Source organism: Pleuronectes platessa, chromosome 16, assembly GCF_947347685.1.
Source record: "Pleuronectes platessa chromosome 16, fPlePla1.1, whole genome shotgun sequence".
NCBI classification, from domain to species: Eukaryota; Metazoa; Chordata; class Actinopteri; order Pleuronectiformes; family Pleuronectidae; genus Pleuronectes; species Pleuronectes platessa.
This window is the reverse complement of record NC_070641.1, coordinates 7,931,603-7,954,787: the sequence shown is the minus strand read 5'-3', so window position 1 is coordinate 7,954,787 and position 23,185 is coordinate 7,931,603. Positions and strand designations below refer to the sequence as shown.

The following is a 23,185-nucleotide window of genomic DNA, read 5'->3' as shown; positions in this document are numbered from 1 at the left end:
GACAGATTTTTTCAAGCAAATTATTAAAGAGCCTTATCAAACGACCTGCTGGACTTTTTAAAGATTACAATATGCAACACACGAGAGGAACCCTAAACCTGTAGATGCCATAAAAAAATCCCACCTTCTTGCACAGAGGCAAATATTATGCCACATCTCAGCGCCCGAGAGCGAATCATTTTGCAATTCCACTTCAACATACAAGGGATTCGTCTCTATATTTTCCGGTGGGAGTCATCGTCGGACACCTCAGGCCGCGGCGACGCCTCCCCTCTTCATTAATACCTATTTTTCTCTGTTGCCACGCCTGAGACATCAGAATGAAATAGCAGATGTAGTGCCGCTGCACGTTCTAACGCAGAGTGACTGGACATTAAAGGGCCGTACTACCTCAGCGAGGGGAGATCAATATGGCGCGCACATCTGCAGAAACATACGCGGATAGAGGAGCACATGGAGCGCTCTGATCCATTCTACAGTAGATGAGTTCACTGAGTTTGTCTGTGTGTGTAGCTGTTGCCAAGACAGGAGAAAATAGAGGGAGAGAGGGATGGAGAGAGCGACAGCATGGCACAGAGAGAGAGAGAGAGAGGGAGAGAAAAAATCCTGGTCGTATGAACCACACAGGGACTAACAAATCAAGCTCATTTGCATATTGCTGCACACTAATGAGTGGCTTCTAGAGACTGTTTTTTAGTTGGTGTGCATCATGACAGGGGAGATGGAAGTGGATGATCGGGGAGAGCGACAGGATGGAGCATGACAAGCGTGAGAGGTGAATGTCGAAAAGGCAAGCTGAACGATTTGCAATTGACCAAAATGACGGTGATCGAAAAGCAAGAGAGGAATCTATAAAAATCGTTCATCCATCTCACACCATCCTTTATACAAAGTAATCCCAGAATTATAAATCCACTGGGCCCGTAACAAGCCATCTGCACACAGCAACTTCCTCCCTCACCCCTTCCCATTCTATCTTTTCAAATACGCTTCCTGCTTCCACTCCTTCCTCCCATCCTCGCGTAAGGCAGCCCGCCCAGCACATCAGCCCAGGAGCTTGGTGTAGACTCAATTTGGCGTTTGAGAAATAGCGTGAGGTCATTTGCCCGTGTGCTGCCATGTGGGGGTAAACTGATCACTGTTAACATAAACGCTGAAATAACAGCAGCGTCGCACACGCATCACTGCCCTTTAGTGGCTCGTTTGCATAAGCGTTTATTTAAAAAAAAGCACATGATTCAGCGCACACGTGTGTGAGGACGAGAGTGTGTTCTGTGTGGGGTGTGTGTGTCACGCTAGATACATAGATAGATAGATGGATAGACAGACAGACAGACAGACAGACAGGAAGGACAGACAGACAGACAGACAGACAGACAGACAGACAGACAGACAGACAGACAGGACAGACAGACAGACAGACAGACAGACAGACAGACAGACAGACAGACAGGAAGGACAGACAGACAGACAGACAGGAAGGTAGGACATGATATTCTCTCTCATCCTCTCTTTGTTGTTTTGTTGCCATAGATACCATTTATTTGCATTAAAGGCAACAGATTTTAATCATAACTGTCGTGTAGCTAAACTGTACAATTATACATAATTGTAGGAAATTACCTAAAATCACTATTGCGCTGGACGGTTGTCGGTTGGTAATATTAGACATTACACTGCGCTGGCCCAGTTCCCATTTACTCTGGTACTTGTTTTAACCTCCAGGCGTTTGTTTTAATGACGGCTGAACCCACAGCCAGTCGTGGTTATTGCACAATTAAACCAATTTCAGGTGCAACACATGCAGTAAACCTGGCTGTTAGATTTTATATCAAGGTCCGGTTTAAGAGTCCCTGTGGCCACGATCCGTGAGGGCTGTGGTAGATATGTTAGAGAATACACTGTACTGGCTGTCGGCCTCTCGTTTCCTCCTGCAGCCACAGTGAGGCACATATGCATGTGTTTAAAGTGAGGCAATGAAAGTTTGCCAGTGTTGAATGTGGGAGTTTGCTAATGATGTCAATATTTCTAAAATTGTTCCCTGTAGTTAATTGCCCTACGTGTTTTTTTGTAGTGATGCAGGTTTTTTTATTCTGTTGGCAAAGTCAGAAGAGGTAAACTTATGCTCAGAAATGTCCAGTCCTCCGAGTCGTCAATCATCAGTCAAACAGGGAGGAAAAAACGGAAGAAGCAACACAACAAACAATTTTTTTTTCAATGAAATGAAGCCATTCGATTTTGTTATATTTGTATTTCCCTGTTTGATACCTCCCCTCCCAGGCTTGTTACAAATTCCCTTAACGAGAAACGAGACAACAAAGTTAACAGTTAATTCTTCTTCTCTTTTATGGTTTTCTGAAGGTTTTCCCACTTGTTATGTTTTGTGGTGTCTGTACCATAAAGGCCAGTCGCCATTATGTTTGCTTTTCATTGATTGCGGCATCCTTTGTTGGTCTCATCGCCTCCAAGTTGACATTTATCAATCGTACAGGGAGAAATACATGAAGGAAGCAACAGAGGAAATAGGAAATGTCTGGCACAATGACTGTAAACAAAGATGGACGACGCGTCTCCACTTCCTCCCTCCACCCAGATATTATATGAATGCTGCCATCTTGCGCTTCAGTTTCCGCTGTGATGAGTTCCTCTAAAAAAAAAATGTCGATAAACATTCCGACATCACTCCAAAATGGCAAACTCAATACATAGTTGACCATAGCTAATAGTGAGTCATTTTGGACACAGCCGATGTCTCTGGGTAAAACCACAGCTTCCTTCTAGAGCAGCTGCTTTTAACAACATTTAACCTTCTAGAGGAAGCGACTACGTTTTACTGATGTTCTCTCCCCTGCTAGCTTGTTACTACTTCCTCCACCTGTAAAAAGCAGCTAGCTAATCTCTTCCGACGACTCTCGGTAACAACAGGCTCTTTTCTCAGCAGACGCTGCGAGGAGGAGAAGTACAGGTGTTAACAATGAAATCAATTAGACTAGAGCAGTCGATTATCGTTAACAGCCGTTCCTACTGTGACAGTTCAAATGTCTCGAAGAGTTCCCAAATGGAAGCTGAGGCCCTGTCCTCACTGATGCAGATATTTAGCAAAACAAAAGGACCCCTCTGTCTTTGTGCTCCTTGTTTGCACGCAAACGTAATTTTAAGCAGCGAAAACTGAGATTTTTACAAACTTAGAGGGATGGTTCACAGAAAATATAAATTCTCTCATTATCTACTCACCATTATGCCGATAGAGGGGTGGGTGAAGTGTTGGAGTCCACAAAACACTTTTGGAGTCTCAGGGGTGAACAGCATTGCGACCACGTCTTTAAACGTAAAAAAAACAACAGAAAAAAAACTACAAATTCCTTTATACTGCTCCTGTGGTGTCCTTGAAGTGTCCAAAACCCAGACATACAACGTCCTTTACACCATGTTTTTAGCCGAAATGACCCAGAGCCGCGTTCACACTGCACACAAGCTCTTGCCCAAAAAACACCATATAGTCCACGAGGATGACTACGCAACCTACTTTCCTGAGGTGGTTAGCGACATGATTGGTGGAGCTCACTAGAACCATGGAAATGTTTACCACAGCCCAGAAAAAATCGTGTAGGCTACAATCACGTGCTTCAGCGTTAAATAACATTTACTCAGAACAATCTTGACTGTTTTCTAATGTTATGTGCTCTGAATAAAATGTTTTATGTTAACAATCATCACGTAGGCTCATGACTTCAAACTGTTTTATAGGGATTTTCTGAAACATCAATGGAGAAAGTGACGTTTAAGGAACTTTGGAAAAGCATATTGCTTCCATAGAAAAACGTTGTCTTTGAGTGTGTGGGATAAGCATGATCAAACTGTTCATGTCCTTGTACAGCAACTGCCGCATTGAGTCCATAACAGCGCCCTCTTGTGACCCTGCAGGAGTTTGCAGTGCTGACTAAAGAGCTGAACCTCTGCCGGGAGCAGCTGCTGGAGAGAGAGGAGGAGATCTCCGAGCTGAAGGCAGAGCGCAACAACACACGGGTCAGTGCACTGACACGTCTGTTTAACATTATGGTCCTGTGTTTATTTGGCTATTAATTAAATTTCAGGTATTTATCTATCCCATCATCAACATTTTATGATCACAAGAGCTGCACCTTGGGGAGCTTTTATTGTATGTGAACCACATGTTGTATGCAGCTGCTGCTGGAACATCTGGAGTGCCTGGTGTCCCGTCACGAGCGCAGCCTGAGGATGACCGTGGTGAAGCGGCAGGCGCAGTCCCCGGCAGGGGTGTCGAGCGAGGTGGAGGTCCTAAAAGCCCTAAAGTCTCTGTTTGAGCACCACAAGGCTCTGGATGAGAAGGTGCGGGAAAGACTACGGGTGGCCTTGGAGCGAGTGGCGTCCCTGGAAGAGGAGCTGCAGTCCTCCTCTCAAGAGGTGAGTTTCCGAGCGTATGCTTTGCAACAGGTTTCTATGAATCTCTGACAGAGACTCTCCTGATAATCCCCCCCTCTGTGTTGTCTTAGGTTGTGTCCTTAAAGGACCAAATCAAGCGACGGCAGCAAGGACTGGAAAATGGCAAAGAGGTAATGACCAGAGTAACATGAACAATTTTCATACCAAGTCAAAAGATGTCCCAACGTTATGTCCCTAATAGTTGGAGCCTCTCTGTGTGGCTCATTGAATCAGATATGAAAGTCCCTAAACATAGATATTATTATATATATAATTTACCTCTAGTTTGCCCTTTATCAATAATCTGGCCTCGGGTATTCCAATGGAGAGAACGGAGCGTGGATGAGACTGGCTCTGTTCTCCGAATGGTAAACAAATAGCAGATGTAATGTATTTAGATGCTCAAAAATACCTTCACAGTTATAATGTTCAACTTTCACAGTGTGTTTATCATCTTATTTGATCCTTACTAAAAGTTTTGGACGAATTAAAACGTTAACCTGGTGTTGAAGTCATTGCACTCTGTGTACAGATTTCATAGAAATTTATCCGGAAGCTGAGTCTAGATGTATAACACAAAATCATAAATGTGAACCCCACGGTGGCTATAGAGGAAGGGTCAGGGGATCTCAGTCGTTAAGACTCATCTTGTTGGTGCTGTCATTCTGTTAAATCAACACCAAACAACCAGAAGCTTAATTAAACTGAGCTTGATGGTTAGAATAGGGAGAATGTTTCCTCTTTCTTTGCCACTCCTCATCCTGAATGTCTGTTCTTCCTTCGGTGAGTGGGTATGATCTTCTGTGACAAGTGTGGAACTGACTGATAGTATCGGCTTAAATTGTCAGATTAAGGTCCAGAATGTTAAAGAGAAATGCCGAACTGTAGATCAGTTCAAAAGTCATTAAAAAAACTGCATTTATCTCTAATATTCAGCCAGGAAACTTTCAAAATATGAAGGATTTTGAGTTTGGTGTATCGGGGACAGTAGCAGCTCTTCTGGTTCATGATGACGGGGATTATGGGTATTATCCAACATAGCGTGCTTTCATTGAGGGTGTGTGATTTCCCTATAATATCCAAAATGCTGCATGGTTCAAACCTCGCTCTGGAGGTCAAAGGTTATTGCAATACTTCTGCATTGGTTTTGCTGCAATAGTGCCTCCAGCCACCAGTGGCAGCTCTGAGCATGCTCCTGCTGATCAGCACCAGTGGACTCAGTGAAGAAGATTTTGCACAGGCTGTTTTAAATGTGATGAATATCTCCATCTATGCATCCTTCAGAGCAATTCAGGTTTGTTGGACTTTATACCCATTTGACCTGGATTTTATTTTTCTCTTTATCGGCTGCTGACAAGTTCATCTCCTCTCCATTAAGTTCATTTTCAGTGATTCACCATTTGATGTGAACGCCTGAAATGAGTGTGTTTGCTTTGTTAACACTCAAAAACGGCAACACCTGTCGGGACCTGTGCAGGTTTTTCATTGTTTATGAGCTGAGAACGTCATCTTTAAAGTTTCTCGTGAACCACTGTGAGGTATTTAGGGGAAAACACAGGTGGTGTTTGGTTGTTTAGAACGTGTCATGGGAGTTTTTCTTCCAAAACAAAGCCCAGTCAAAGAAGAGCTGGAATCTGAGCCAGGTGGAGTCGTTCATCCTGATACACAACTTTATCCTGTATATATTATCAATAAATCAATCAAATTTGATATGGAGAGCCCATATTCACAATTTGTCACATAGAGCTTAACAAAGGGCTGCATGCTCTGTCTGTAACCCTCAACTAGAGTGAGGGTTACAGACCCCCAACCTGTAGAAACCCCAGAGTGCATTGTGTAACAGAAGACATCAATAAAATAACAATATGTACTACATTGATGAGAAATGTGTAACATACATGTTGGAGGTTTGTCAATCTTTAAAGTATTACAAAAAAAAAGGTCTGACAGAATTCAAGGGAATAGGAATATATGTATTACAGCCACTTAAGTAAATCTTTTCTCCTCCTTCAGCGGCTTCCCAACGGACCTTCCTGTATCTTGGATGAGGGCGAAGTTGACAGTAAGAGAGAGAGCGAGATCGAGCGGCAGAGGTCAGAGCTGGGACAGCTGAAAGAGCGACTGGCCCTCATGTGCAGACAGGTACCTGATTCAGAGACAGAGCTTATAGTCTTATATGCTTCCACCGAAACAAACAAAATGTCCCCACCCCGAGTCGATAACGGATGGGAAAAAGATGTGTGGTCACACTCTCACCTCCCTGCAGGTCGGCGAGATCGAGGAGCAGCTGACTTCGGCCAGGAGGGAGCTGGCCCGATCGGAGGAGGCCAACCAGAAGCTACAGAGGGACGTGAAGGAGGTGAGACGCCCGGCGCTGTCGACAGACCACAAACCGCCACTACACGTGTCTGTCGTGTGTCTGTCGTGGATGCACTGAGTCTATTCTGCTCATACTCACAGAGACGTGTGACAGTTTGCTATGGCAACAGCGCCGTTTGCCTACTTTGCAGCAGCAGCTGCTACAAGAGCCTCTATCCTGTAGCCATGGTGACGGTGCCATCGGTAGAGCTGCAGGCATTTTCACATGGACGCCGCTCTGTTAGTCAGTCCATGTGCTGGGAGCTGATTGGAAGCATTTTGGGACGAGAGTTTGTCAGTTCGCTCAGCAAACCTTTTCCCCTTTGTGCTCACCTGCTTCCCCCCAATCGCTGCTCTTTTATTTTCCAAACCTCTGCCTCTGTCAGACATGTTGCTGCCTCTGAAATCTGTCAACAACAACAAATAACCACACACTATCATCCTTCAGTTGACAGCTGGTCAGGCCCAGTGCATTCCTTCAGATTAATGTAAACTTGACCTTTGCCCTCTCCTACTCTCTCTGTTTGGACTTCTTCCCTTTCTATTTCTGTGTCAGATAGTTTTCTTTTTGTTTACATCCCTCAGGCACTTTGTCAACGGGAAGACATGGAGGAGAGAATCACCACATTAGAACGCAGGTTTGTGGTTTACTTTTCCACATGTCGATGAACTCTCAGGGATAAGCCCTGTTTCCAAAGCACGCTCTCCGCTCACTGCTCTGTCTTTCTGCCGTTTCCTTCTGGTGTGCAGGTACCTGAGTGCCCAGAGGGAGGCAACGTCTCTCCACGACATAAAAGATAAACTGGAGAACGAGTTGGCCAGCAAAGAGTCTCTCCACAGACAGGTGAGAAACGTCTCACTCATCCCTGTGGGTGTCCCATGTCTCTGCTGATTGATGCTGATTGGCATCTTGGCCACGTTTCACGTTGGCACACAAGAGCATGCCATCAACGAATGTTCTTCTCCTCCGGTGGCTTTGATCATGTCTGTTGCCCCGAGGCAATCCTCCATTGTGCTCCGAGTATTACCTCCACTCCCTCTTATCCTGTCTTCTTGCAGAGCGAAGAGAAGAACCGGCAGCTCCAGGAGCGTCTAGACGATGCCAAACAGAAGCTACAACAAACTCTGCAGAGGGCCGAGACGCTGCCGGAGATCGAGGCCCAGCTCGCCCAGAGAGTGGCAGCACTCAACAAGGTGTGTGTTGGTTCTACCTCCTGCACTCTTATGATGTTGATTTTACGTGTCTTTGCTGTGCGATCCCCTGTAATAATTATATTTCTAGCCTTGAGTAAACCTTCATTTTAACCATAATCAATTGACTAATTCCAGAAATCTGTCAGTCAGGATGTGGCTCACATATCTCAATTCCTACTTGCCATATCTATTGTTAATGCCCCAAGGAAGTAGAGTGTAGAATTTGGACACGCGATTAAATGTTCAATATTATTAAACTTTGAATAAACGTGCAACCAGCAGTCTATAGCAGCGATGCCTGGTGCTCATCCATGTAAGATAAGTCAGTTACAATAGTGACAACAATAAATGATTCTCCGGTTCGGGGTTCGGCATACTGACTCCAGCTTCACTGAACCCTGAATGACCAGGTGAGCAGCAGTGGTGTTGGAGCTTCAGGGTTCTGTGGACTGAGTCCTGCAGTCGACCTTTACTTGTCGCAGCTATTTCACTTCAGGTCACTTTTACAGTTTCAGATAGAAAGCTGCGACCAGCATTGCTACATACCAAAAAATTCCAAACAGACAGGTTTAGAAAGAGCACTGCACAAGTACTATATAAGTACACACTCGTTTATTTTCCTAAGACAGCTGCGGCGTGTGCAGCGCCTCTGCTCTAATCCGTGCGTGAGCTCATATGCTCTCATTCAGACTACGTTAATGTGTGTATGCATGTGTAGGCATGATATCTGGCGCAGGCGTAGTGTTCCTGCGTGGGTGAGTGCGTTCTGTTTTCTTTTATTCATGACTGAAATGAAAGAATAGATGACGAGTGACAGATGAACACCGAATATTCCCATTGTGGTTCCAGTAATTCTACAGAAACGGTCTGCGTTGACAGGGCAGATATCAGCACGGCTGTTTGATCCTTGGGCAATCAGCGCGTCGAGAACTGCACGCGGCTCAAACGCTTCACGACTGACTGACTGATTTAATTGTTGATATGTGAACCTCTTGCATTCCTGTAAGCATTGGTTTCCACTCATGCCAAGGCCACTAGCCAAACCTCCTGAAGGGCTACACTTACTGTACATCCTACATGTTCGGGCAGGACGGTTGCCGTGGCAGGATGAGATTGATGCTGTGTAAGACGCAGGCAACCGAACTTTCCCGTTTGCTGTGATCTGCACAGACATGTAACTTATTGGTCGAATCGGTCAACAAGCTGTTTCCTTTGTGTTGATTTGTGTCAGTCCCGCAACGTGGCTCCGGCTCTAACCCCGCTCCCTTCCTCTCCAATCATTCAGGCGGAGGAGCGTCATGGCAACTTTGAGGAGCGACTGCGACAGATGGAGGCGCAACTGGAGGAGAAGAACCAGGAGCTGCAGAGAGTGAGTCACGCTCGCTTTTCTATCTCTCTTTCTGTTCTCGTCCTCCCCCTCTGTCAGGCAGCTCCTTTTGTCAGACGTTACGCGGCACAAAGGCGCGCTAATTTTCCAAGCCCTCTGTTTGACCGTGCACATTTAGATAGAAATCTTTTTCTCCTGCTCTCAGTCATGCAGCATACTTGCTGTAAACTCTCCTCCCACCTTTCCTTCTCTCAGTCACTTCTTTTTTTCTCCTTTCTTTCTCACCCTTCTCGCTCTCGCCCCCTCAGGCGAGGCAGAGGGAGAGAATGAACGACGAACACAACAAGCGCCTCTCCGACACGGTGGACAAGCTGCTGTCTGAGTCCAATGAGAGGCTGCAACTCCATCTGAAGGAGAGGATGGCCGCACTGGAAGAAAAGGTGACCAGCTCCCGCCACCGCCGGCATTTGTAACATCTCGATCCTGCAGCTGGTTAGACCGCAACGGAATGAGGTCACTTCCTGGAGGACAGGAAGTGACCAGTTCAGTCAATTCCAAATAATCTTTACAACTTCCAAGCAGAAACGAGTTAGATCCTTTAGAATTCCTTTACTTTAAAAGGTCAGAAAGTTGAGAGATTTTATTTCATTTATACAAACAAAACTTGTAAATCATCAGTAAAATAAATAATAACATTTTTAGAAACACCATTTAGGGCATATACCTAGATTCTCTAGTCAGCCTCTTCTGAGAAATCAATATCACAAAAAACGCATTTTCTTTTGCAGCAAAATAAATAAGTAAATGTTAACACTGACTCCTCACAAAAAACAGGTTTTTAAATATTGCTGTCATGTCTAATTTTAGGAATATAGCGTTTTTATTCTACAGAAATAAAGCTTCTCATTCTTTCCCCCCCAGAATGCTCTGTCCGAGGAACTGTCTAACTTGAAGAAGCTCCAGGATGATCTCATAGCAAACAAGGTGATTCGACTCAGGGTTTCATTCGCAGTTGAAGCTGTTGAACACATGTTCTTTTATTCCCTAACAACTCTTGTCTGGTTTCGACTCCCAGGACCAACTGATTGCGGAGCTGGAAAGGCTTCAGGTGGAGTTAGATCAGCTAAGAGCCCGGCCTGGGGGCTCTTATTCCAGGTAAGAGCAGTTTAGACAAAACAAAGTGCAACTTGAACAATTATGCTGAATGTAAAGGTGGTGCCAGCGTTGTGGCTTTCATCTTGTCAGACATGTAGATAAATTACCCCACGCTGGAGGTGTTAAACACTTTCATCAATTACAAAGGCCAAAAATCACTTTTCATCTCTTGGTTGCACACACCCATAAAACAACACTTCTAATTCCCACAGTCCCTCCTGCACGTCACGACAACTTCTTGTACTGCCTTTTGCGGAACTGTTTATTTAAAAAATGATGCACTTATTGTATGACCTTAATGTTGCAGTTTGGGGAAGCCTGATTGGTTAGTGCTCATTGTCTGTGGTTCACAGATCTTCCATTGCACGTCATTTTACTGTTGTTGTGAATATGTCTGACCTGGACACTCTCCTGCTGCGTTCTTCATACATGAAAGGAGTTCAGGTCTCAAAACAGCCTAATAAAGAGACAAAAGACCAAATAATATAGTTGTTTTATAAGTTGTAGTTTTATTCATGCACTTTTATTGATTAATAGGTGATGTAGTATCTTTGGAATTGATTTAGGACATTTCTCATTTATATATATCGCTCTGCTGTGTTTTCTTGTGTTCCACAGTCTTTCTCTTATTTTCCACCACAATCTTATTCTTCTTGCAGGGATAATCTTTTTTTTTTAAAACATCTTGTATCACATTATCTTTCCCTCTATCTCTCCAGTCGCTCACTGCCAGGTAGCGCTCTGGAGCTGCGGTACTCTCATGGAGGCGGGTCCCTCCCAATGGGTTCCACCACTCACCTGGATTCCTTCTGTCGAGCCTCCGCCGGGGGCGTGGTCAGGCGAAGTCACCGTGCCCGTTGGAGCTCTGCCCGAGAGGACTCGACCAAGGTGAGAATCTTATAATCCCTACAATCTACCTGAAGAAGTAATCAGGTCTAAGAAGAAAAATCTAAAAGTAGCTGGAGTCAAATTTATAGATTACCTCCTGTCACTATATCTGTCACTTTGATGTTGACAACATTATATTTATCCTGATCTTCCATGGCTATTTTATTGAAGAAAACAAACACATAACATTGTTTTAATTGAAACCTACTTTCACCTCTGATCGTCAAGAGACCTTTATGATCATGCAAATATTTGCCAATTAGCAGGCTGGTTTGAAGGTTGTAAACTTTGCTGGCTAGTTTGCTAAAACTTTCTTGGTGTTGGAAAAAGGGCGAATGATTAGAATTTGTAAATGTGATCCGTTTATATGAGCGAGTAATGAGTTCTTTCCTCTTGCTCTCCAGGTGCAGTACCCCGATTGGGAGAGTGGTGCTCTTCTTGGGACTGGGTATGATCCAGGCGTGGACGTGGGCTGCTCCGACGATGAGGACGACGGGGATCATCGCTTTGGCTCCGAGCTGCTGTCCCCTAGTGGACAGACGGACGTGCAGACCCTGGCCATCATGCTGCAGGAACAGCTGGAGGCCATCAATAAGGAGATCAAGTGAGGAAGGGCAGCAGCGCTGAACAGCTGGGAGGAAGGGGGCAGGGGTTCAGGGAAGTGAGGATGGCAGAAATGTCTTTCCACATAAAAAGGTCGGATTCCACACTATCACAAACTGCAGCCTTGAAAATAAACATTTCAACACCTCTCTGACACATTTGAAGAACAGCTGCAGTGGTAGATGGTGTAATCTGTTCCATTACTTTACGAAAAGAACTTCCTTATTAAAAAATGCCCTGCATTAAAAATCCTACTTAAGTAAAGTAAAAGTACTTTTTCTGCAGAATGTAGTATCCCTGAGGCTTATTATCATATATCTCATATATCATTATTTTGTTTATACTGTACTCAAGACGTTTGCTTAGTTCTATTCCTCTTTTGGTGGTTTTACTTCAGGGGCTCCCAACCTGTAGTCGGCTCCCTCCAAAAGGGTCACATGATAGATCTGAGAGGTTGTGATATTATTCATTTAAAATTAATTCTATTAACTTTGTTTTATTGTATCGTTTGACATCCATGGGTCTCGCACAGCTGTTTGAATTTCACCATCCAATGGAAAGGTTTCCCATCTAACATTTCATTTTAATGAGCTTATGACGCAAAATTAACCAGCACCTACATGTTTGTTTGTTAAATTAATTCAACAGAATAAACAGTTTATAGGTTTCTCTTTGAAATGCACTGAAGTAGAAGTATACAGTTGCACGAAATTGAAACAGTACAAGTACAAGTGTTACTATTTTTCTTTGTTAAAATCCTACATTAAGCAGATGACTGAGCAGAATGTGAAATAATTTAATGAGCCAATCAACCAAAGCTAAAGCTATACCTTTATGCTATGCTAAGCTAGCTAAATGTACAAGCACCAGAAAATTCCTTAAAGTCTATCCTAATCTGTTAATAATGATATAAAAGTTAGTCCTGACAAGATAAACATTTAAGAACTCAAGGTAAATAACAGAAAAACTATAAAAAAAATGCTCCAGGATAATAGGGTTTGGGGTTAGGGTTCGCTAACCCAAATCAGAGGGAAATATTCTTTATGTGAATATTTGGGATTCATTTATTTGTTTATACATCAAAGTAGAGTGTGTCATCGTCATCATATTGAGGACAAATGTTTCACTCCTCTCCCTCCTCTTCCTCTTCTCTCTCCACATTCAAAACCAGACTCATTCAGGAGGAGAAGGAGAACACAGAGTTGCGGGCTGAGGAGATTGAGAGTCGGGTCAGCGTGGCGTTGGACAGTCCCCCCATGCCTCCGACCTCCCTGGGCAGAGACAGCACAGGACGGGGTTTCATCCCCTCGTCCATTACATCCTCCACCCTGGCCTCCCCCTCTCCCCCCAGCTCTGGACACTCCACCCCTCGCCTGCCGCACTCCCCCGCCCGGGAGACAGATCGACAGGTACCGGCAAGAATACAGAAATTAACTTCTGTTCCTAGCTGTATTCCCATGATTCTTTTTTTATCCTGTTTATGCAAACAGCTTCTCTAGACAGTGAGTCATGTGAATAAAATATAAGTAAATCATTGAGACAGGGTCAGAGAAGTTCAGTTATTCTTCAACAGGAGGTTAGATTGGCCAAGATTGATCAAAGTAGCTTGGAATGTTGGTTGGTACCAGACACACTGGTTACCGTATATCAGAAGTGGGCGGATGAATTACAAAAGATTGTGCAATACTCAAAAAAAAAACGTCTGCCTGTGGTTTAAAGACTGTGAAAGCAATAGTGTCGATATGAAGTGTTAAAGCTACGAAGGAGGATGGAAGCAAAAAACAACAACAAACACACAATTGGTCAGAAACCTCGCCGGCTTCCACTTCTGTTGAAATCAAAAAGCTGAAGTCTTAGGAAGATTGAGTCGTCTTTATTCCCTGAAGCCTATAGACCAGGGGTGTCAAACATACGGCCTGCCAGGGGGTCCAGCTCGGCCCGCCGGATGCAAGGCATTCAGAAAAAAAGGAAATTTGAAATAAAAAAAAGTCTAACTGCCATCTCACTCTATGCCAGTGATTATCAAACTGGTGGGGCTCAGAGGCATAACAGGTGGAGCGCGACCGGAAGGGGGAAATGTGAGGCGGAACTAATGTTTTGACGTCTGCATCTCTTTAACGGTGGAACAGTAAACAAATCGTTCTTTCCCCGTAGCCAGGGGTCGGCCACCCGCGGCTCTGCAGCGGCGCCTGTACAGTGTTGTGCATGTCGCAAATATTTTTCACGAACAGTGAACTCACGTTCACGTTAATTTCTTAAATCATCATCGTATCAGGCCAGCATGAAATACCAGGAGCGGCAAATGTGTGTGTGTGTGTGTCCAGACATTCGCTCAGTGAGATCAGAGCCCGTTCCCGTGAGGCCGCCGGTCAGTGACAAACAAGACACAGTGTTCAAAAAACAAACTGGGGTATGGGGTACGCAAAGTGTTTCAGGGGGTACGCAGTGGTGTGCACGGAGCCCCGGTGGGCTGGAATCCCACCTCAGCCGGCACGCACCGGCCCTCACCTTTCACTCTCAATGTGTGCTACAGACTCCCAGGGCCGTGTTTCAAGACGGGTCGTACCCCCCCGTAATGTTGGTTTCATGTTGGTATCCGCCGCCGCCACGCCCCTCCACCCTGAGCGACGCAACGTCATCCAGGGCGTAGGGGCATGGCGGCGGCAGTAAAAAAAAAAATGGGGGTACGAATCCATTATGCTATGATTTTACTGGTCTGGCTCACTTGAGATCAAAGTGGGCAGTATGTGGCCCCATAACTAAAATGAGATTGACACCCCTGCTAGAGACTGTATATAAAGATGGACGACATGACAGCTCCCCGAAAGTGAAGCCAAAGTGTATCAATCGCACCCTTGTGGCAGGCTGAATTATAGGTCATAAATGATGCCTCCTTTGTGTTAGCAAATGGGAGATGGACTAAACCAAAAATCTTTTTTAATTTTTTTAACACTGATGTATGTTCCTGTGCTTGTTTTTCTGATACGTTTGACTTATTATTACATGCTGTAAAAAGCTGGTCAAACATTAGAATTGACAGCTGAAACTGACGCATGATTGGCTGAGCACAAGTATCAGCGAGATCTCGAAACCGCAGCTCCAGCCCTAGATCACAAATGTGCAGACTCGAAATGTGCAAGATGGCAGCATTTGTATCCGGGATACTTTGGCAAATTTTTTTTGTAGTGAGGGAAAGTAGAGATGCTCTGTCCATCTTTATACAGTCCATGATAAAGCATATATTATGGTCATTGTCTAACAAGCAGTCGAAAACTCAATGATCTTGAGTTTAGTATCATAGAAAACAGTCAGATTTACACATGAGATGCTGGTACCAGTGATTCTTTGGTGGTTTACCAAGTCTTTTTCAGTTCATTTTCTCTCAGTCAACTAAGTCTAGTTTTTGTACTGGTTTCTGGATAACCCTTGATAGGGGTCCAACAATGGTTTACCTGTGAGTCACCAAGGAGGTTACATACATCAGTTAACTTAACTTGGACTGGAAGTGGGACTAGCTTAACTTTCCTGAACTCGCTCCCGATTTGCTGGTCTAGTCAAGATTATGGATGTTGTTTTTTGTAAAATTTTCAAGTGGAGAAAGGTCAAATATTAATTGGCATCTGTGTGGTTAAAGAAGCTATTTACATTTACTGTCACATAAATTAAGCACAGGCTCGAACTTTTTCAATGCTGGTTTGTCAGTTATTGATTAGAGGGATTATTCGTAAAATATTGAATTGTCCATATTATGTGTTACGATGATGAGAGAGCATAACCGCGAGTTAAGTACTTATTAGTTGGTGCAGTCAAATGTTTGTAACCTTAGTTTGTCTGGAAAACTAATGAAGCATAATAACAAACAGTCCAGTTTTTGATTCAAGTGTCCTGAGTGTAAAGTTTCATAAATGTTAAATATTTGGTGGTTTTTAATAGATTTCTTTCAACATAACGTTCTAGAACAACAAAGACGACGATCGGTCCCTCGCACTTCTTGACTCTACACCTCCTCCGACTCCTCGTGCGCTCCGATTGGACAGGATGGCTCTCACCCACCCAGGCGCGATGCTCGACGACCCCCGGGACTTTCGCAGGTAAGGCACACACACTTAGACAATGTATGTTATTATCGTTTTCACATAATGCACCATTTATAAACTGTAATTAATAGATATTTGCTCACACTATATAGTCTACAGTTTGGGGTGCAAGACCTTTATTCAAAGAACAGAAAGGAAACTTCTAAATATAAAAAGTCATAAAAATAGCTCTTCCATCAAGATTCAAAATTTACTCTAAAGCTCTTTTTACATATTTTCTATATATTTACTTTCATACCTCTATAATCCAATAAATGGCCACAGCCTGTAAGTCTGGAATTGTAAAGGTTAATGAGCAGTTTATAAAGATTTGGCTTACAGAGATTACTGGAGAAATATTGTTAATGAATTAAAAGTTGGGATATGACACACTCTGGTACACAAATTGATGTTCTTATTAATGGCTTACAACTGATCTATAAAGAAGGAATAAACTGTGTATTAACCATAATAAAACTTAAATATAGTTAATACAACCTAATCCCAAAGTTATAGCAATATATCAAATGTAATGCTTTTATTGCCTATTTAGCTGTTTCCCCTCAGTGATTTCCTTCGTCTCCTCCAGTCTCTCGGCAGATGGTAGCAGCTCCAACAGCAGCCAAGATTCTCTCCACAAGTCCAGTAAGAAGAAAAGCATCAAGTCTTCAATCGGTCGCCTTTTTGGAAAGAAGGAGAAGGGGAGGATGGGCCAGCCCGGGCGGGATGGATCTTCTTCTCTTGGTAAACAGATGGAGGATAAGGCTGATAACACTGACTGCATATGATTTATCTACTTTTGGTAGCATTTTCATTTAAACATATTTGAGGTGCTCATATCTGAATTGTCGTTTATTCCGATTGTGACCTTTGACCTTCCTGCGACCAGCATCTACACCCTCTGAAGAAATGGCCTCTGGAGACCCGATGGGGATCAACAAGACGGGCACTCTGGGTCCGGCAGATAAAGACCGCCGCAGCAAGAAGAAGTGAGTGTCAGAAAAGAGGGGAAGGTTCTTCTTTTTCAACTTTATTATCATTTAAAACTTTGTGTATTGCTAGAGGAGAACTAAATACAACTTAAGATTCTTCCCTTCCTAACAGGCATGAGCTACTAGAAGAAGCATGTCGCCAAGGACTGCCCTTTGCATCTTGGGATGGGCCAACTGTTGTATCTTGGTTGGAGGTAAAAAAATCTTTGGGATGGGATAAATTAATTATAAAACATCATTTGTATTCATATAACGTGTAACGTCTCATGTCTGCCTCCTACCAGCTGTGGGTGGGGATGCCAGCCTGGTACGTCGCAGCCTGCCGCTCCAATGTTAAGAGCGGGGCCATCATGGCCAACTTGTCCGACACAGAGATCCAGAGGGAGATCGGCATCAGTAACCCGCTTCACCGCCTCAAACTGAGGCTGGCCATCCAGGAGATGGTGTCCCTCACCAGCCCGTCAGCGCCGGCCAGCACTCGCTCTGTGAGACTCTGTGACTGCACATTTGACACATTCTTTCATTTTTAAGAGAAGAAAGAGGCGTTACAGCTGCACATATGTTCTTAAGCCACAGAAAATCCCAGTCTAGACAACTTTCCTGTAGGATTAAATTTAAAGAGGTGTGTAATTGGAGCATATTAAGACTTTTAACACCTTCTTTTGTCGATTTTTGAAAAATTCTCTTGGCTGAGCATATGTATTTTTAATAGAATACTCAAATGCAGAAATCAAGCATTAGCTGTGTGAAGAACACGTTGAACCAGATGTTTGTAGATTTGAGATCAGCGGAAATGTGAATGATCCCGGTTTGGCCATTTCCTGTGGAAGTCGGTGAGAGGAAACAAAAATATTTTCATTGAAAGTACAATGGATGACGTAAAAGTAAAAAGCAGATTGTGTTAAGAGGAGTACAGGAGGGGGCGGCATGGTGTTGTGGTGGTTACCACTGTCACCTCACAGCCTGTCTAGGGTGAAGTGTCAGCTGGGATCAGCTCCAGCTCCTCTGGGACCCTCAGAGGATGAGCGGTATAGAGGATGGATGGATGGATCAAATATGGAGAAGTGAATAAAAACAAGCTTTTGAGTTAATCACATGCAAGAGAACATGAACCATATCGAACATTAAATGAAGTCAGAAAAAAAAAATACTAAAGCATTTTACACCGGAGAAAGGTAGGAAACTGCACAGACATGATTTAGTTTTTGCCTACTTTTCTCTCAATGGCTCTTAACAAAAACGAAATTATCTCAAACTTTTTCACTCGGTGGCAAAGATAAACCAGATGTTTAAAATCGTAGTAAAAATGTTGCTCATACCCATAAACTGGTGATGCAGCCTTTTTATATCTACCTTTCCTAAGATGTGGAGTCAGGAATAACTAAAAGTCTTCCCCTGACAGACTTAGTTGATTTTACAGTTTGGCTCGAAAACCAGATTTTTATTTGGCTTGGCACTTTTCCAACTCCTCGCTTATGTATTTACAGCATTAATGAGATAAAATGTTTAAAAAATGACCAGTCATACAATTTTGCTCAGCAGAGTTTTCCCTCTAGCTCACGCAGACCAGTGGGACCTCCTGTGAGAAAGCAGTCTGCTAACACCTTGGGATGGGGCTTGTTTTTACATTGACGATTGTCGATGCAATATTTGATGCTTTTTAATCTTAAGCTTTCACTTTCCTCCTGTTCACATGACCACAGTCGACCAGTAATGTGTGGATGACCCACGCCGAGATGGAGTCTCTGAACGCTGCCACCAAACCTCCGGTTAGTGCCCTGGCTCTCCTGTCTCTGTCCGGCAGAACCTCTTCTAAAATTTTCAGGATTATTTTTCTCAGTTTTAAATGATTTGAAATGTGTCGTCTGGTCTGCATCATGTTGACTAGTCTCTCCCCTCCCTTTTCCTCTCACACGCTACACTTTTTTGTTTCTCTCTCTGTCTCTGTATGTATCTTTCTCTTTGTGGGCCCAGGCCATAGTGTTGAGCATCTTCTTCTCTCCCTCTTGTTGCTGTTTCAGTGTGAACTGCTTCCAACTAATGACCCGTTCACTAACACACTATTCCTCCCTTTTGTCCTCTTTCCTGCTGCTGCTGCTGCTGCTCCCCCCTCCTCTGCTTCTCCCACATCCATTCCACCTTGCTCCTGACCCCCACTCCTCTTTCCCTCACAACCTCCACATCACTCTCTCTGGATCCGTCTCTTTCTCTGTCTGCCTCCTCTCTTCTCTCGCCGCTGCAGGAGCTGAAAGAGTTCAGCTGGGATCAGGTAAGGACCAACCGCAACTTCTGAAAAGTCAGAATTAACCCAACATGCTTCACATTTGTCACTAATTTTATCTCTTGTGAGTCATGAGCCGCTGAAGTGCAGCCGCCATCAGATATCAAGCCAAGCGTGAGTCAGCGTTGATCATCTGTGGTTGTCCCCCTCCAGATACTGGCCTATGGTGATATGAATCACGAGTGGGTGGGCAACGACTGGCTTCCCAGCCTGGGCCTGCCACAGTATCGCAGCTATTTCATGGAGTCCCTGGTGGATGCACGCATGTTGGACCACCTGACCAAGAAGGAACTGAGAGGACAGCTCAAAATGGTGGACAGCTTTCACAGGTAGAGCTCTCGCTCACAGCCATAATTCGTACCTCTTTGCTATTGTCTTTCTTTGAGAGTTCCTGTTGTTGTGACACAGGACCCTCTCACTGCTCAGGTGTGTGTCTCCAGGCCCTCTTTAAGTCCTCTTTTAAAAGGAGTTAAGGGCTCAGCGGCCTCAGGATTGTGTTAATGCTTTCTGAGTACAGGTGAGAGTGGAAACAAGACCTCAGTTAACCCACTCACCTACTGGCTCTTTGACCTTTCCCAGGGTCAGTTTGCATTACGGCATCATGTGCCTGAAGCGTCTGAATTACGATCGCAAAGAGCTGGAGAGGAGGAGAGAAGAGAGCGCCCACCAGAACAAAGGTGAGCTCTTTTTTTGTCCGTTATCTCATCATTCATGCCCCGGATGTGGGATGGTATCGTTAGTGTCCCTGACCCCCGTCCATCCAACTAACTCTTCTATTCATGCTGAGCTATTGTCCTGTTCAAAGCATACCATAGTCATATGATCCCTTAGGTAAACTATTTACCCCATTATAGCCGTTATAGTTACACATAATTCTTGCCTCATTTGTTTGTCTGCCATTTTTTTATTAATGTGGCCCATATGGACTCATTAAACACCAAACATATGGTCACAGTGGTGAAACACAAAACTGAATAGCCTTCCAAAATATACCATGTGAAATAAAGTTTTTTTTTAATCCTTTAAATCGTCGTATAATGAACAATAAAGCCTGAAATGGTAATTTTATCTACATTCTGACCTAAATCACATCACAAGCACAGGCTTTACTCTACAGAGAGACTGATTAAACCTGCCTTTTCTGGAGCCAATGGCAGTGTACCTGACTGTAACTGTGCACTAAGGCTTGCTGCTGTTGATGTTTCGCACATTTTCCTAATCTAAAACAAACAACAAACACACCGTCTAATCTTATAAATCAGGAACAAATTGTGCCAACTATCAAAATTACATCCCTAACCTGTTTTTTAAAATAGAAAATAAATATATTCATGACAAAACAAAATAAAGATTTCACCTCATTAAACCAGGCTGCAAAATGTCCCAGTTCATGAGATTTCAAGCGAGGAGCTGTTGGGACATATATTGTCGAGTCTGAAATCCTCTCAGACTTCAACATGTCAGTTGCTCTGGACTTTTACTGGAACTTTTCCTGCCAGCCCCTCGTAAAATGCCCAGAGAATGTCTGAGTGAGCCCATGTGAGAATACAGCAGGAAAATGTCACAGTGAGCGAGTGGGCGTGTTGAAACTGGAAGAATACAAATATCTCAGGATACTGGACACGGACGAGTAAAAAGCCCCCATCTCTTCGTCACAGGAAGCCAAGTCTGAAGTCAATATCTTAAGTGAATTTGAAACAATAAAGTATTTAAACTTATCTCATGCAGAGACTCTTGCCCAGAGGCCCCTTACACCTGTGGCCCCGGACCAAGACTATATAGGCCTGAACAGAATTACCCAATTTTTGTGCACAAGCCTAAAAATAGTGACTGTTCTTCAGCTCTTTTGATTACACTTATAATCCTGTTTTCTTTTGGAAGATAACCCAATAACTGAAGACGTAAAGGAGACACTAAAGCAAAGTTACACAGGTACAAACATGAAAGTTAGGGTTGTTGCCTCGCCCAGAGAATCCAAAGCCTGCAGTTGTATCATGTGTCTGTAAAACCCTTTGGAGCCACAAGTTTGAACCAATTCTGTGTCAACTGCTGTTGCAGTAATCTGAGGATCTTACAATGCTTTGAAGAGATGGATTCAGGAGACATAGAGCTTTCACTCAAAGTATAATTTTTTTAAGTTGTGTTGAAAATGAGTCTGGGACAGAACAAAAAGTCTGCATTACCAAGGACATAGCAGGACAGGTGTGTTGTTAAAAGTTCTGGGATTTTTGGGGTATAAAAGGGTCTTAAGAATTATAACCTTTAATTTGGTGAAGACCTGGTGAAAACCTTATTTTAGCAGCTCCAGTTGCAGTAGCATTTTCTCCATTAATTTTAACTTGTAACAAGACCTTGTAAAAGTATTGTGACATAAAAAGAGAAACAAAATCGCTGCTCCCCTTTGATTCACATCAGTAAACTATAAAAATAATTTCCTTGTCCTTTAACTCATCAGCTATAGCTTATAAAATAAATTTCTTCCTGTTCCAGCAAAATCCTATAAACTTAATGAAGGCAAAAAAAACTGTTCCTTTTGATTTCTGCCATCTCCCACAGTGATGGGAGATGTTTGGACCACCCTCAAAGGAGAAGCTTGTGGTATTAGTAAGCCTGAAAACACCAGCAGGTTTTTATCCAGCTTGAACTTTAGAAACTTTTGAGGAACTCGATCTGGTCTCTGAGAACAGTGAGGGGACAGGAATGCCTCCTCTTTCTCCCTTCACCGTCTCCATCTCTCCTCCCAGATGTGATGGTGTGGTCCAACGAGCGGGTGATGTGCTGGGTGCAGATGATCGGTCTGAAGGAGTACGCCGACAACCTCCGTGAGAGTGGCGTCCACGGGGCTCTGCTGGCTTTAGACGACACCTTTGACTACACTGACCTCGCGTTGCTGCTGCAGTGCCCCAATCAGAACATACAGGTAACTGACGGGCTGTTGAAAGGTCACGGATTTTTTATAAAAAGCTTTTCATGTCCCAAGCATTGGTTTCTGCATGTGAGGAAGAAAGGAAATAAAATACACTAAGTCGAGTTGTTCTCAAGGGCGTCGATATCATTATTATTAAGGCATTTTTACCATTTTAAAGCCAGAATGAGGGGAGGGTAACATGTCCCCAGCTGGAATCAACCACCAGCATTGTGGTGTGCATCCACTACACGGGTGCCTGCTCCAGAAATGTTTAAGCAATTTAAGTTCAACTTTAATTAAACTGCTGCCACAACAAAATCAGAAAGTGAAAGGGAGAATCTCATTATTTCTATTTTATGGTTTCATTATGGCGCCTCCTGGAGAACCATTCTGTGTAGATGCAGGCAATAATATCTGTCATATCATAGGTGGAGCAGCAACTGCTACACAACATAAGAGACTGAACAGCAGCTCACACTAGATTTCCTGCTAACGTCTCTTTCTTGTGAAAATGAGATAATCATGTAAACACCATGTAAGAGTTTGCCCACCTTGTCCTTATGTACCCCATGGTGGACACTGGTGTTGTCAATAAATAACAAATAAATCACTGAAGTTTCCCTTTACCAAAACCTAACCCCAGACTTCAAACCAGTTACCTCTGCGACGTCTGACCATAGCCTGAGCCCTAATCACAACCACGGGGGAGAGCGCTAGAGAAAGCTTTGACAGAGGACCATCACTCTAGCAGCTGCTGTCAATCTGTTACAGAAAAGTTTCCACAGAGACATGTTTTGTGTCTTTTTAATAAAAAAACAAAACAGTGACTACATGTGATTCCAGTTAAACTTTAACATGCACAAGAATGTGCTGCTTTGAATAATGACGACTGTAGCATGTTTTATTTTATAACCTCGTTAAAATTTCCTCAAGACACATGTTCTCCTCACTCATTCCAAA

At 43.6% G+C, this 23,185-nt stretch overlaps 1 protein-coding gene across 1 annotated transcript in view; it reads left to right on the top strand.

Moving 5' to 3' along the window:
* The window catches only part of ppfia3 (PTPRF interacting protein alpha 3), a 29,336-nt gene that overhangs the window by 3,246 nt on the left and 2,905 nt on the right, over positions 1-23,185 (top strand). Inside the window, exons 3-27 of the mRNA XM_053443225.1 lie at positions 3,925-4,026; positions 4,186-4,425; positions 4,515-4,586; positions 6,457-6,585; positions 6,710-6,802; positions 7,387-7,439; positions 7,552-7,645; positions 7,861-7,995; positions 9,281-9,364; positions 9,631-9,762; positions 10,244-10,306; positions 10,398-10,477; positions 11,197-11,365; positions 11,776-11,969; positions 13,140-13,377; positions 15,926-16,059; positions 16,634-16,788; positions 16,934-17,033; positions 17,149-17,230; positions 17,321-17,521; positions 18,740-18,805; positions 19,282-19,305; positions 19,471-19,646; positions 19,897-19,994; positions 22,062-22,237. Coding sequence (XP_053299200.1) covers positions 3,925-4,026; positions 4,186-4,425; positions 4,515-4,586; positions 6,457-6,585; positions 6,710-6,802; positions 7,387-7,439; positions 7,552-7,645; positions 7,861-7,995; positions 9,281-9,364; positions 9,631-9,762; positions 10,244-10,306; positions 10,398-10,477; positions 11,197-11,365; positions 11,776-11,969; positions 13,140-13,377; positions 15,926-16,059; positions 16,634-16,788; positions 16,934-17,033; positions 17,149-17,230; positions 17,321-17,521; positions 18,740-18,805; positions 19,282-19,305; positions 19,471-19,646; positions 19,897-19,994; positions 22,062-22,237 — 3,090 coding nt within the window. The remainder of the gene's footprint in view (positions 1-3,924; positions 4,027-4,185; positions 4,426-4,514; positions 4,587-6,456; positions 6,586-6,709; positions 6,803-7,386; positions 7,440-7,551; positions 7,646-7,860; positions 7,996-9,280; positions 9,365-9,630; positions 9,763-10,243; positions 10,307-10,397; positions 10,478-11,196; positions 11,366-11,775; positions 11,970-13,139; positions 13,378-15,925; positions 16,060-16,633; positions 16,789-16,933; positions 17,034-17,148; positions 17,231-17,320; positions 17,522-18,739; positions 18,806-19,281; positions 19,306-19,470; positions 19,647-19,896; positions 19,995-22,061; positions 22,238-23,185) is intronic.